The sequence below is a fragment of the Mustela putorius genome, unplaced genomic scaffold (genome assembly GCF_011764305.1).
Source record: "Mustela putorius furo isolate JIRA1106 unplaced genomic scaffold, ASM1176430v1.1 tig00000596_pilon_pilon_pilon, whole genome shotgun sequence".
Classification (NCBI taxonomy): Eukaryota; Metazoa; Chordata; class Mammalia; order Carnivora; family Mustelidae; genus Mustela; species Mustela putorius.
Genome location: NW_025421428.1, coordinates 16,585,956 through 16,599,468, shown reverse-complemented (window position 1 = coordinate 16,599,468; position 13,513 = coordinate 16,585,956). Strand labels below are relative to the sequence as shown.

Here is a 13,513-nt window from a genome sequence, read left to right as displayed (position 1 = left end):
AGACCGGGCAGATGGACACGTTCTGTAGAACCCACAGAGCCCGGCCCTGAGGCAGCCCAGATGCTGCCCGAGCAGGCGAGGATGCTGCAGGCCCCTCTGGGCGGCCCTGACGACAGGAGACAAAGCACGTCCCTCTGACAGTGAGCATCTCAGAGACACACGAGAGAGTCCAGTGCAATTCCTCAGTCCAACTGTCCCGCTCCGGCTGTCAGAGCCAGCACGGGACGGCTGGGCACAGCCTCCGCGACGCGGGCGAGGGCGAGCGCCCCACAAAGAGGCTTGTGGGCAGGACGGGTCCTGGAGATGCTACTGCAAGTCCAGCAAAGGCTGAGATGGTCCTGAGTGTCCCCAAAGCAACGAGAACCCTGTGCACACTCAGGATACGTGATCCCTGCGCCACGGGCACGCCACCTTCTCTGTAAGAAAGGCAAGGAAGTAAGAAACGCACATGGACATTCGGTGTCCTACGAAGGGTCACCTGTGGGGGTCACAGAACAGGCAAGGCTCTCCTGAGCAGAGCTTTCTGGATAATCTCTACTTCAAAAGCACGTAAATATTTTATGTAACTAAAAAATAGATTTTAAAATTCTACAATTTGTTATTTATTTCTAAAGCACTTTCTATCCCCAACATGGGGCTTGAACTCACAGCCCCAAGACAGCGAGCCTCACGCTCTGCCGACTGAGCCAGCTGGGCACCCCTAGAATTCTAGAATCTGACATGAACTAAGACACACACACCTGCATGTCAGACTAGGAGCCCACCCACCCAAAGAGCTGTCACACCAGGAGCTGCCCAGGGGTCTCGTGGTCTCAGTGGGCACATTCTCAGCAAAGACCCGGCACGCACACCCGCGCTGCGGTGTCCGTGGCCAGCACGTTAGTGGCCCCTCTGAAACCACGGACACCGCGAGAAGCCAGGACCTGGACAGGCGGGAGGCGGCATCACAGTCAAGGGCTTCCGCAAACCCCAGCAGCGTTCAACCCAGCAGCGACGGGACACGTTTTTAAGGATTCTTTCATTCCATACTTCTGACCCCTGGTGTCCTGACTGCAAGGACCCAGGGCAGCTCAGAGACTTCTGAGGCCGAACGAGGGAGCCAGACACAACGAGGCCAAGGAAGGCGAGGCCAGAGCAAACAGGCTCCTCTGGTGCCAGCGTGGACGACGGCCGGCCACAGCGCTCAGTACAGAACAACCAGGAGCTGTAACATGTGAGAGAGGAAGAGGACAAGACCCCGACCCCTTCAGCACCAGGAGCTCCTCCTGCGACCCCCCCGCGCCCCCGGTGGCAAGAATGAGTGATCTTGCCTGTACGCAAGGGGCTGCTCGAAAGCCCACATCTGGGTGGGGAAGATTCTTCTTTCCAACGTAAGAGTCTGTTAGGAAACGTGAGAGATGGGACACCCCTCAGGGAAGGCCCCGGCATCAGGAGAAGGTGGGCAGCCAAGGCTCACGTACTCCGGGTCTGGGAGAGGCAGACCCCAGGCTGCCCGCGCCCTCAGGCTTCTGCAGAGACAGCGGACGGGGACGCGGCCCCCGACCACATGCACACGGATGCAGGCTCCTGCAGGACAGCGCGAGGGGCGCAGGGCTGCCCTCGGGGAGAAGAAATGATGGGACGCAGCACTGAGAAGGCGGCAGCAAACCAGCTGTTCACACTCTGGGGAAACTGAGGTCGGTCTCGTGAGGCACGACAGTTGGCGCCCCTGCAGGCACACGCCGGCTCCTCAGGAACAAAATGACAGGTTTCTGAGTGACGTCACGTTCCTGGCACAAGAACCGAAGAAACGAAGTGGGATCTAACGGGTGGCGTGTCCGGCTCCCGACAGCGCGGCCTTCTCTCCTCTGTCCTGCGGGGCCGTCGCGACGTAAGCAAGAGACTGTCCACGGAGGCGAGAAATAGACATCCTGGAGGCAGGGTCTGTCCCTAACTAACAGAGAGACCACAGGGCAGCCAGCGTGGCTGCGGGGCAGACCGTTAGACCTGGGCAGGATGTGTGAGGGGCACACGGAGGGGCGGGGTGTCCTCAGGGCAAGGAGCACATGACATCACAGGCCCTCATGCCAGGACCGAACCCCACCACAAGGGAGGCCACAGCCTGAGACCCTCCGAGGGTCCCTACCGGCAGCATCGCCCAAAGCCTGCAGGACAGCCCTCCCCTGATGCCAGGGTTGGGGGAACAAGCTGCCGGTCCCCACCCCCGCAGGCGTGGAGCACAAAGCTGAGTCCCTGCCCACTGGTCCCTGTGCCACCTGCGTTTTCCCTGGCCTCTGGCATGGTGTCTCTCAGTAAACCTTTTTCTGTGGTGTACACTGAGTTTTTGCTCACCCGACCACACTCAGCTTAGAGACTCCGTGGGGGCAAGGGACACAGGTACACAGAGAGACAGAGAGCTGCCCATCTTTGGAGCAAGCAGCTCTTCCAGACCTGACTGCTGCCCAGCCCGGCGGGCATCCGTTCCTGGCCACGTAAACACCGCATCTTTCCCACCATGAACGATGCTGCTTGGGTCTTCAGACGTGTGTGCCACGTGCTCTTCTAAAGTAGTTCTGATAAAGAAACTACTTGTCCCTCCTAAGACAAAAACGCCACGGGAAGGGAGCTCCATGCCCCTGCAAACCTGCCCTACTCCGAGAAGCTGAGTGTGTGCAGGCACCTGGTTAACCAGGGCAGATTCAAGCAAAGGCGGCTAGGAGGAGGTGGGTATTCAGAAGGTTCTAGAACAGCAAGGACAGGGAGATTCTGGGGTCCTAGCACAGACCCAAAACCTGGGGACAGCCCAGCCCAAGGAAAAGGCAGGCAGCTTGGCACCAGGTGGTCAGATGCATTCTGAAGGTAGAACCAGAAAGTCTCCCGATGTCTTCGACAGTGGGTGAGACACACAGACGCCACAGGCACAGGTATGGCTACGCCATGGGCGACACAAGGTCTGAGCTGGAGTGAACCCTGGGAAGCTCCGGAGTACATCACGCGCCAGAACGAACGAGCCAGAGAAGCAGGCCGGAGGGAACGGCCTGGAGGGGTTGGACTGAGAGGAGACAGGAAGGCTGGGAGTTGGGCAGGGGCAGCCACAGGCAGCAGGCAGCAGGAGAGAGACGGCTGCTGGAACGGCGTCCCCACTAGGGCCCGGGGTCTGCTGGGGCAGGCTGGCTCCAGGCCCAGACACCAGCCAGTGGAGAAGACTCGACACTGTTAGATGCCAGCACCCCTGAGTGGACCAACAGACCGGAGAGTCCCAGTCAAGTCCCAGCGGCCTCCTCTCGTACACGCACCTGGGTTCTAAATGCGTACGGAAACCCAGCGCACTCCGGAGAGCTCCAGGGACCTTTGGAAAGGGATGACCTGGTTCCAAGATTTCCCCTGAACCGACAGTAGGGAAGAGACAGCAGGGTCAGTGTGAGGTTAGCAAATAAATCAAAGAAACAAAACACAGTCCAGGCACGGACGTACTCCTGACGGTCCAAGCAGAGGCTTTTCCAGCCAACGGCAGCCAGCACTGAAATCACCGAGTACTCACACGGACAAAGAGGAGTCTCGAGACTTACCTCAAGCCACACAAAAGATGGACTGTGGATCTAGCAGCCAAGAATATGAAAATCCTAGAAAAAGGAAAAAATCTCCACAACCTCGTGGGAGACAAAGAATTCGTAGGACGCAAAGCATGAAACGGGAAGAAAATGTTCTGCTCCATGGAAGACCTTGCTAAGAAAACAAACCATCGAGGCACGGGCTGGGAGAAAACACAGGACCCGTGTCTGACAAAGGTCGCGGATCAGGAACACAAAGAACCTTACGGCTCAGGAAGAAGGTGCGTAGCCCGAGTAAACAACGGGCAGCGGCTTTTCAAAATTCCCGCACAAAAGAGCAAAGAAGGAGACCAACTGGCACACGGCGAGACGCGCACGTCAATGACCTTCAGGAAGCTGGGGACCCAGTGGGTTAGTCGTAGGAGCCCGCCCTCCTGATGTCAGGGTTTTGAGTTTGAGCCCCATGCTGGGTGTGAAGAGGACTTAAAAGTAAATTCTTTAAAAAAAAAAAATCATCAAGAGGGACGCTTGGTGGCTCAGTCACTGGGCGTCTGCCTTCAGCGCAGGACGTGACCCCAGGGTGCCGCACTGGGCTTCCTGCTCGGAAGGAGCCTGCTTCTCCCCCCCCCGCCCCTGCTTGTGTTTCCACCCTTGCTCTGTCAAATAAATAAAGAAAATCTTTTTAAAAAATCATCAAGAAAACGCACATTAAAATTACAGTGTTTGAAATTCTCATTTGTTGCTGGTGGAAACCTGAAGTGACGCAACTACTTTGGGAAACTGCTTCCCTTTTCTTTTAAAGTTATTAAACGTACACGTTCACCCGACATCAGTAATCCTACTGCCAGGAATTACCCATAAGAAATGAAAACTCAAACCCACAGAAACCAAACCCTGCAGATTTACTCTGAACATTGAAATCCGGGAACACCCAGGTCCGTCCCTAGGCAGTGGCACAACACAGCTGGGCCGCTGGTGGGTCACAGGACCTGCCATCACCTGGGGGGAACCGCAGGAGCCAGAGCAGTGGAGCACACGCTGACCCCACTCGTGGGAAACTCTGGCCCTGGGAAAAGCCAGCTGCGGCGACAGATGCGGCCCCACGGCCACCTGGGGTGGGGGCACCATGGGGCAGGGGAAGCGCTCCAGGTCTTGGTCCTGGCACTGATCAGACTCAAAACTACACACACACACTCCTTGTTCACTGAACATCAATTATTTACAATAAAACTGACCCTTAAAGTAAAATCAGCAAAAACCTATCAGATGGGGGTGCCTGGAAGGCCCAGTGGGTTAAAGCCTCTGCTTTGGCTCAGGTCATGATCCCAGGATCCTGGGATGGAGCCCTGCATCGGGCTCTCTATTTAGTGGGGAGCCTGCTTCCTCCTCTCTCTGCCTGCCTTTCTGCCTACTTGTGATCTCTCTCTGTCAAATAAATAAATAAAATCTTTAGAAAACAAGCAAACAAACAAACAAAATTGCGCACAGCGGCACGGAGCCTTAGTGAGGCAACTGGGGATGGCCAGCAGAGAGGGACACTGTGCTCGTCACCTAGAAAAGCAGGTGCCCCAGGGGCCCCGAGGTGGGTCACAGGTTCAACACTGCCCTGTGTTGTACAACTTGTCCGGCTGACCCTAAAACCTACACAGAAACTGAACAAGACCAAGAAAGGAAAGACAGCCCTACAGACCCCAAGGTAAGAGGACGTCAGGTCAGAGGGTTACTACAGCATCAGCAGATAGGACAGAGGGGCGCCCCAACACACAAGGACACTTGTGTTCCAACAAAAGCCGCGCTGTGGGGCGGTGGGGAGAAGGACGGTCTTCTCAGCCAACGGTCCTGAGTCACCCAGACATCAGCGTGGGGTAAAGCTGGGCGCTGCAGCAGAACGACCATAAGCCTACACGTGGGGGCCAAGGGTAAGTTCTGCAGACGCCGCACGTGTGCCTCCGCACGGTCTCGGCTGTGAAAGGCCTGGCTTCACCTGGGATGCTACGAACACCCACAGCATGGAGGGAGAGGCAGAGAAATCGGAAGACAATGAAAACAGCAGCTTCCGTTCATGAAAAGACATCACCGGGAACTCAACAGCCACAGAGAGAATATCTCTGCGAGACACAAAGGCCACGGGAGGGCACTCGCCCCAAGACCTGTGGAGCACTGGCACAAACCATGAAGGGCAAACCGCTCAAAGGACAAGGAAGGACAGAAGACCGGGTCGGAGGTCCACAGAGGGGACTGCGGGGGGGGGGGGGGAACATCAGGGCCTGCACACTGCGACCACCCAGGACACAGGTCTCTCCCCCCGGGAGGAGGCTTTCTGAGAGCTGACTGCAGGGGGGGGAGGGCATGGCGGGAAGGGCAGCTACTCCAGGCTTCGGCAGCTGTGGCTACAGGAGAGCCCTGGGTCCCCACCTGCACCTTGACCATGTTCCTGGAAGTTCTTGAACAGGCAAGTCATGGACTAAGAGCAGGACAGGCATGAGAGTGGGGTGAGGACGGCCTGAGGTGGCCTCCAAACGTCCCCAGAAACCCGGGTCCTCGGGTGCAGACCAGGGCCGACCTACTACCCCCCCAACCAGGAGGGCAGCTAGGACACACGTGAGACCCTTGTCCCTCACACGAGGCTTGCTCCCATTTGTTTGCTGCCGTGCACACACAGCCCTCTGCCCTCTGCCAGCCATGGACTCTAACCCCTGGTGAGCAGCAGGGCTTCAGAGGACTGGTGGGCTGCGTCCAGGCTTCACGTCCTCAGGGAAGCAGGCTCCTCACGGCACAAGCCTAGGGACCTCCGGGGTCGGGGGCCCAACTGCAGGCACCCTGCGAGCCCTGAGCGCACCAGCATGCCGGGGCGGGCAGCGAGGACACGGGGCCGCTGTGGGCAAGCCTCCTTACGGCTCCCACGCCGCATGGCCGCAACCAGCTCTCTACACCCCAACCCCTCCAAACGCGTTACCTTGTTGTCAAGATCAAAGAGGTAAGAGTCTTCCTCCCGAACGTCAGCTTCCGAGTCAGAGATGAGCTCCCCAACGTACCTGTGGGAGGCAGGGCGCAGCTGAGAGCAGACAGCAGGACCCTCGCCCCTGACCACGAGCCAGGGTGCAGGCCCATCCCCGGCCCCGACATGTGGCCAAATGTTCTGGAGAACACGCCTGTGACCGAGCTGGGGTTTAACTTTAGGTCCCAGAGGAGGACGACACAGAAAACTTCTGGGACCAAGGATCCACAATGACACTCCCTGAAAGCCACTGAACAGTACCACCTTAAAACAGCCACGACCTGGTGAGAGGCCAAGTGCAGGTGGAAAGCCAGGGAGGTAGGTGAGGGTTGGAGACAACAGGAACTTGGTTTTCAGGGGCATCCACGAGTCCTAGGCATGGCCAGGGCCCTAGCAGCCCCTCAACCCACACTGCTGGGCTGTCCCCAAAACGACAGGGCAGCCGGCAGCCCTGGAGTGACCTAGGCATGCACTCACTTACTCGCAAACGAAGGTGCCCAGGGGGATGTCCTGCAGGGACCGCACGCCCCAGCCCATGTTCTGTGTCCGGTAGAGCTGCAGCCGGGCCCTGGAAAACAGGGTCAGCCACTTAGCACCAAGCTCCTCAGTGGTTGACTCAAGTGTGGACCACACCACCAGCCACAGCAGCAAACAGAGCGTGAGACACAGCCTTCCCATCGCGAGAGCTCCTTGGAGCTTCCCGTGCACGGAAGCCCACAGCACATCTTCAGGGAACGGGAGACTGCCTTGGAATTCGGTCCCAATGCCTGTGTCTTCATCTGTAACACGGGGACAGGTCTGGCCGAGCCCCCGGGCTGCAGTGAAGAGCAGAGGGGCAGACACTGCTAGCCCCTCAGGGTAGGTGGGGGGCTCTCCCAAGCTCAGAGCCATGGGGACCCACCTGCCCTTTTGTGTGTCCAGGGGCCCTGGGGGAGCCGGACACGTGTGTCCTCCCCACAGAGGATGTGGAGCCAACAGGGAAACGGGGATGTGTGGGCCGGTCAGAGGCACTCTCTGACCGCTGGTGCGCAGAGAAACCCTGCGGTGCCGACAAACCAGACCGATGCTGCGCGTGAATTTGCCCTCATGCCTCTGACGGCCAGAGAGTTCTTCCAATTCTCAAGCTCGTGCACAAGAGGAAAAGCTCAGGGACAGGGGACGCCGTAGGAAGGTGTCTGAGCACGGCCCGTGAAAGGGGTGCTGCCCAGACCTCACGGGGCCAAGAGCCCCAAGTGACTTAAGAACAGGGCATCCATGTGGTCTGAAATGCTGTCCACCAGAGCACGCTCACTCTGATGTTGCTGAGATGCTCACTCAACACAGAATGTTTCAGAAGTGGTCTGAGTCTTCCCACAGTCGCTGTGCACCTGCTACCTGAGGCAAAGGCAATGCTCGGAAAGAGCCCGTTTCCGGTCCTTCATGGAGCTCATTGCATGGGACAGCCTTGTCCCTCAGGCCTCACCAACCCCCCAGTGCTCAGAAGCAGGACTTGTGTCATCTGTGCCAGCTTGTCCCACCAGCCGGGGACAAAGGGCTCACACAAGATAACATCCTTGTGTCTCCACCGTGAGCACACACGCACGTGGCAACATATCCCAGCCTTGTCTGTATGAAACCCCTGTAAAATACAGCAAACTCTGCAAGAAATCTGCAACTGTTCCCAAACCTTGAAAATAGACACCCTTGGCATCACCCAGCACTGAAGGGCTTAGAGCCCTGCACTCAGGCAGGGGCCGCAGGGGCTCGTGCTCACCGGAGGCCGTTCTGCACGACGCGGTTCCGACAGCTCCTCCAGCAGGAACAGGCATGGTTGCATTCAAAGATCAAGGGCGGTTCCGCCATGTTGAACTCGGGCAGGAGCCGGCCGTCCTGGGGACAGACGTGCAGTCGGGACTGAGCGTGGCTCGCCACTCGCGCTAAATACACTTAAACCAACACAGTTTTACAAACTAAAACACAGGTATTAAAACGATAGTTTCTGGTCCGACTTCACGCTAGGGGCACCAGGGTCATGTTCCACATCCGTTGTCTGGACAGGAAGCATTAACCGGGAGCGTACACAGGTGTCTGGTCTCCGCCCCCCCCAGTCCACCTCCCTCCTCCTTCCTGGAACGCACTCAGCATCGCCAAGGCCAGCAGCCCACAGGCCCCTCCACTTCCTTCATGGGGTCATCAGCCCCCAGCCCACGTCCACTGCCACGCTGGAGTCTCTCCGTGCAGCCGGCAGGCCCACAGCTCTGGCAGCGACCGGGCCACCTGCTTTCCTGTCCTACACCTGGACACAGCAAAGCCACTGGCCAACACACGAGGGCCTCATGGCTGAGTCGGAGTCCCCGTGGCTTTAGAGGCTGCTCTGAACAGGGAGACCCTTGGAATGCTCGCTCTCACGCACCCTCGGCACAGCAGTGCCTCACAGAGCACACTCCTCCGGGGCGCATGCCGTCACCCCCTGCTCAGCAGGCAGGAACAGCCCCCATGCCACGCCCCGTGCTCCCAAGGTGACTCTGCTGTGCTCTTATCCCCACCCCGGGACACCCTGGCTCCGGTCCCCCGGACAACCTCTGAACTCCCGATACTAAGGGCATTTAAGCATCTTCTACTGGACGCCGGCCTCCGGAGCCGTCTCCTTGTATCCCCAATGGCACTGGGCTGGGCTCACCGACAGCTGTCACGGAGGCTGGCTCCCCGCGGCCCTCCTTCCCAGGCCAGCCGGGCTCCGTGGGGGCCTGTGGGAGATGTGGGCCGCGGCCGCAGACTCACCTTGTCATACCAGCAGCGCATGCTGAGCTGGCCGCACATGCAGTTGCTGGAGGAGCAGTCGTCGATGCACACGCAGTACTGTGGGGAGACGGCGCGTTAGGGGCCACTCTCGGCCACGCCTCGCCATCCTGACGCGCGCTCGCAGAAGGCCAGGCCCGCATGGAAGAAAGGAGACTGGCTCGAACCTCTCCATTCTCAAGGACACCAAGGGGCATGCAGCCCAAGGAAGAGGGCACATGGGCAGGAGAGGACACCCAGCCGCTTAGACACAGAGAGACCACATGAGGGGCTCTGGACGAGGAACCCAAAGGAAGGGAGGAGGCAGGACGGTCAGCGATGTAGGGCTAAGAGGCAGAAATCCCGAGGCCGGTGCTTAAGGCCCGCCACTCCATGGGAAAGGGCCACAACCCTGCCCTGAGGGCACAGGTCCAGCTTCAAGGCAAGAGGAGCTCGGAAGCAGGGACAGTGGTGGCACCCCCAAAACATGACTCACCGGGGGACGCCAGGCACTGCTCTAGGGGCTGGGACCCCAAAACGAGGCACCGGATCTGCTTTCAGGAAGGATCTTTATCTGCCTTCAGACTCTTTAGTGGAAGGCAATCACCGTGAGGGAAATGCCTGTGGACCCAGGCCCCAGAGGCCTGCCACCATGCCCCCATCACTGACCTGCAGGTGGGTGATGTTCCTGTCAATGTTCATGGGAGACGTCACGCAGTTCTGAGAAACGTATTTGTAGTTGCTGGGGCACGGCTCGCTGTCCACAGCGTTGACACACGGGATGGGGATGCGCTCATAGCCTCGAGCAATGTCTCTGCCACCGGAAAGGGGCGACGTTACCCCAACAGGGCCGCCGCCAAGCCCCGGGCCAGGCACCTTGGACTCAGACCCGGGGGAGGGCCTCAGCTGGGCCAGGAGCTGAGGCTTCCCCTCTTCGAGCCCCATCCGTCAGCCCTGGCCAGAGAGCGGCGGTCTCACCTGCTCACCGTCCTCTCCGTCGGCGCAGGCCTGTCGGGGGCTGCGTCTCGAAGCGCCCGGCTCGTGTGCAGCGCGTCCCACACCTGGGAATGGAGGCTTGCACACTGTAGGGGCGTCTCTCCCTCCTTGTTCTTCAAGGTGACATCTGAATCCCGAGAAAGAAAGAGGCTAAAAGGAAAAATGTAAGCCAACAAAACATTCAGACCTTCATTTAAAAGACACGAGATTTATGACTTTAGAAGGTAAAAGTAAAGGGAACGCATCATCCACCTTGATAATAAGCTTGCTGACCAGTGCTTCCAAAAAGTTCTGCCCTGACTCACCAGGAATATACATTACTTCTTTCCCACATTTAAGGTCAAAGGTCACCTCAGTTTCCTTGTCAGGAAGCGTGTGTAAAGGGCTAGGGATGGTCCGGCGGGGTATCTGGCCTTTCCACTCGAAGGCCCGCTGCTCAAGGAGGAACAGGGCCAGCGAGAGGCGGGTGAACCACGCCACGAACACCGTCCGCGCCCTGCAGGGGAGTCAGCACCGGACGGAGGGTGGCAGCGTGGTATCCTGTGAGCTGCCCCGCCACAGCCCGCTCAGCTGGGCCTCCCCCAAGGTCCCAGTCTGAGTAGGCGTGATCCCCACGACGGGGCATCCCCGCATTTCCAGATGAGCGGGGGGGGGGGGGGGGGGGGGGGACCTGAGGTCATGCGACCAGGCAGGATGGGGTCTTGAGGTTTCATGGAGGGCACAGCAACGACAACTCCCAGAACCCGAGTGGCACCCACACACATATGCGACACAGGAAGGGGCTCTGAGTGCAGAGTGGGGAGCACCAACACCTCCAACCCTCCTCAGGGGGCCTGCCCCCTCCCCTCTGACGAGGGGTGCTGGGTGAGACTCATCTAAGTCTTCGATCCTCCCTGAACCAGAAAGAGCCATGCTGACCTCACATGGGTCGCCACCTGCTCAGGGAAAGCGCTTCCCTTGGAGCACCCGGGGTGCCTGGGAGGTGTGCAGGGGCTGCGGGCAGCAGGGCCACTCACAGGACACAGGCATAGCGGTCCTCTCTGGCAGCAATGTGCAGGGGCGAGTCCCCGTGGACGTTCACGGCATGGAGGTCACATCTGGCAGCCAGCAGGATCTCAGCTATGTCCACGCAGCCTGAGAACGCAGCCCAGTGCAGGCAAATGTTCTCCTCCTGCACGGACAGACAGCGCAGCGCACCGAGAGACAGCAAAGACCCAGTGAATGCTGAGCACGCGTCCTGTGTTTCGCTCATGTTATAAAAGTAATGTAAGTACAGTACTGAATATCTTGAAAACAGAATGCAAAATCACCTGGAATTAGACCAACCTAAACACGACGACATCTGGGAGTAAAATCATATTCACTTTGGAAAAAAAGTACAATTGCAGGACAGGACCCTACTTGTGTAAGATGTGACAAAGATAAAAAGTGGGCAAATCTGACTGCATTAAAATCTTACTTCGTAAGAACCTCTGTAAAATAAAAATTTTAAATCAAAGATTAGGAACACACCATTTGTGCCGTATACAAGCTATACAGGACTTAGAATGATCACAGTAAGTTTGTGGATCACACTGTCACTTTGAAAACAAACGTGCAGAAGATTAAGGAAATTTAAAGCTCACGTGAGAGATGAGGAATATGGACGCATACAGAGCAACACGCAGCTTTGCCAGGTGGGAAATCAGCGCAGATTACAAGGGACACAACAGCTAAGCGACCACACTGGGGACAAATGGGAAAGCTGCTTCGACACCCCCCGGCACGCACACTAGGCTGCCGGCTCTGTGCTCCCTGCAGGGCGGGCACACCCACAGCTCTGGCCACGTGCAGGCCGCGCTCACGGCTGTGACTCACTCAGCCCTTCCTTTACCAAACCTTTAGTTGGTTCCTGCCTTCCCCTGGAACACAAGGCAGTGAATGTTTTAGTCCTTTTCTTCCTCTGACTAGTCTCAGGGCTCAACCCCTCACAGCCAGCATCAGCACTGACTGTCCTGAAAGCACTGTCTGCTCTTCTGGCAGATGCCTCAAGAGCCCCCACGATCTCGCAGGAGCCACCACCTGAGTCAAGCCCGGCTGTCCTCCCTGGTGCCACCCCAGGGGGCTGGCGGCACGGCAGCCCCACGCACGCACGGCAGCCCACGCACGCACAGCAGCCCCGCCCCGCCCGCCAGCCCCCAGGAGACCGAAGCGCCGGCTACTGACCCTGCACGCCTCGTGCCTGCGTGCCTCCCGCCCAGCGAACCTCCCGGAGTGCTCCAGTTCTCGGGGGATCTGCCTCCCAGTCCCCCACTCGGAGTGCACCCGATGCTTCTGGCTCAACGGACTTGAGGAAAGGGACGAGTCAAGCTGAGTGGCCCCCTCTGCCAGGAGACAAAGCTCGCCCCAGGCATAGGCTTCACTGAAGGCTCCTCGGTCAGCCTTAGTGTTCTCTGAAAAGCCTGGATTTGCCTGGGGCTTCCTGTCCTGGACTTGTTCGAGATACCATCTTTCCACTGTCTAGACCTGAGCAAGCTCCAGAACAAAACGTGGTTTCCTTACAGGCCTTTTTTCTCATTCCTTTGTGATTTTATGACCAGAATTACAGGTGGAGACTGCCTGTGCATCTGGGCTCAGAGGAGCCCAGGGAGGTACAGTCCCAGACTAGCTCGGATCTGCCTGCTCTGTTACAGCCTGACCCACGCACATGAAGTGATGGATGGCACTTTGGTTCTGGCAGGGACTGGGCCAGGGGGACCACCTGGGATTGACCCTCCTGCCTCAAAGAGCCAAACAGTCACAATGTGTGAAATACTGGTTTTCAAGACACTGGACATCAGACGATGAAATACTGTACCCCTGAGAGAGGAAATACACAAGGGAGCCTGGGTCCGTCTGGGCACAGTCCTGAGATCCAGGCCTCAGGGCAGGGAGGGGACCAGGAGAAACCCTGAGACAGGAACTGAGGGCCGGTGGCCAAGGCAGCCAGGGCTGAGGCAGCAGAACATGGGGCTGGGAAAGAGGCCTCTGGAGATCCGGACATTCTCACCTTGGGTCTCCAGGAGGACATACCCCCAAAACTGAGGCAGAGTGCTCAGCACCAGTAACCGCGCAAGAGAGACAACCAGCACAAGGCTGAGGCCTGCTGGAATATAACAAACCTAGAAAGCAAAACCCAGAGTACACTACTTCCAGGTAACTTTGCTGCAGCCGGGACAAGGCTCAGCTCCTTCCCAGGACTACAGAGACCCCA

The 13,513-nt window shown here is 58.2% G+C and overlaps 1 protein-coding gene across 8 annotated transcripts in view; it reads right to left on the bottom strand.

Moving 5' to 3' along the window:
• EHMT1 (euchromatic histone lysine methyltransferase 1) overlaps positions 1 to 13,513 on the bottom strand; it is a 136,601-nt gene that overhangs the window by 3,005 nt on the left and 120,083 nt on the right. For 7 of the 8 annotated variants that reach the window (XM_045082814.1, XM_045082815.1, XM_045082817.1 and 4 more), the window contains 7 exons: positions 11,298 to 11,452; positions 10,264 to 10,431; positions 9,955 to 10,099; positions 9,289 to 9,366; positions 8,282 to 8,397; positions 7,010 to 7,096; positions 6,487 to 6,565 (listed from right to left, as the gene is read on the bottom strand). In XM_045082814.1, the coding sequence (XP_044938749.1) occupies positions 6,487 to 6,565; positions 7,010 to 7,096; positions 8,282 to 8,397; positions 9,289 to 9,366; positions 9,955 to 10,099; positions 10,264 to 10,431; positions 11,298 to 11,452 (828 nt within the window). The other variant, XM_045082820.1, reaches the window with a different exon arrangement.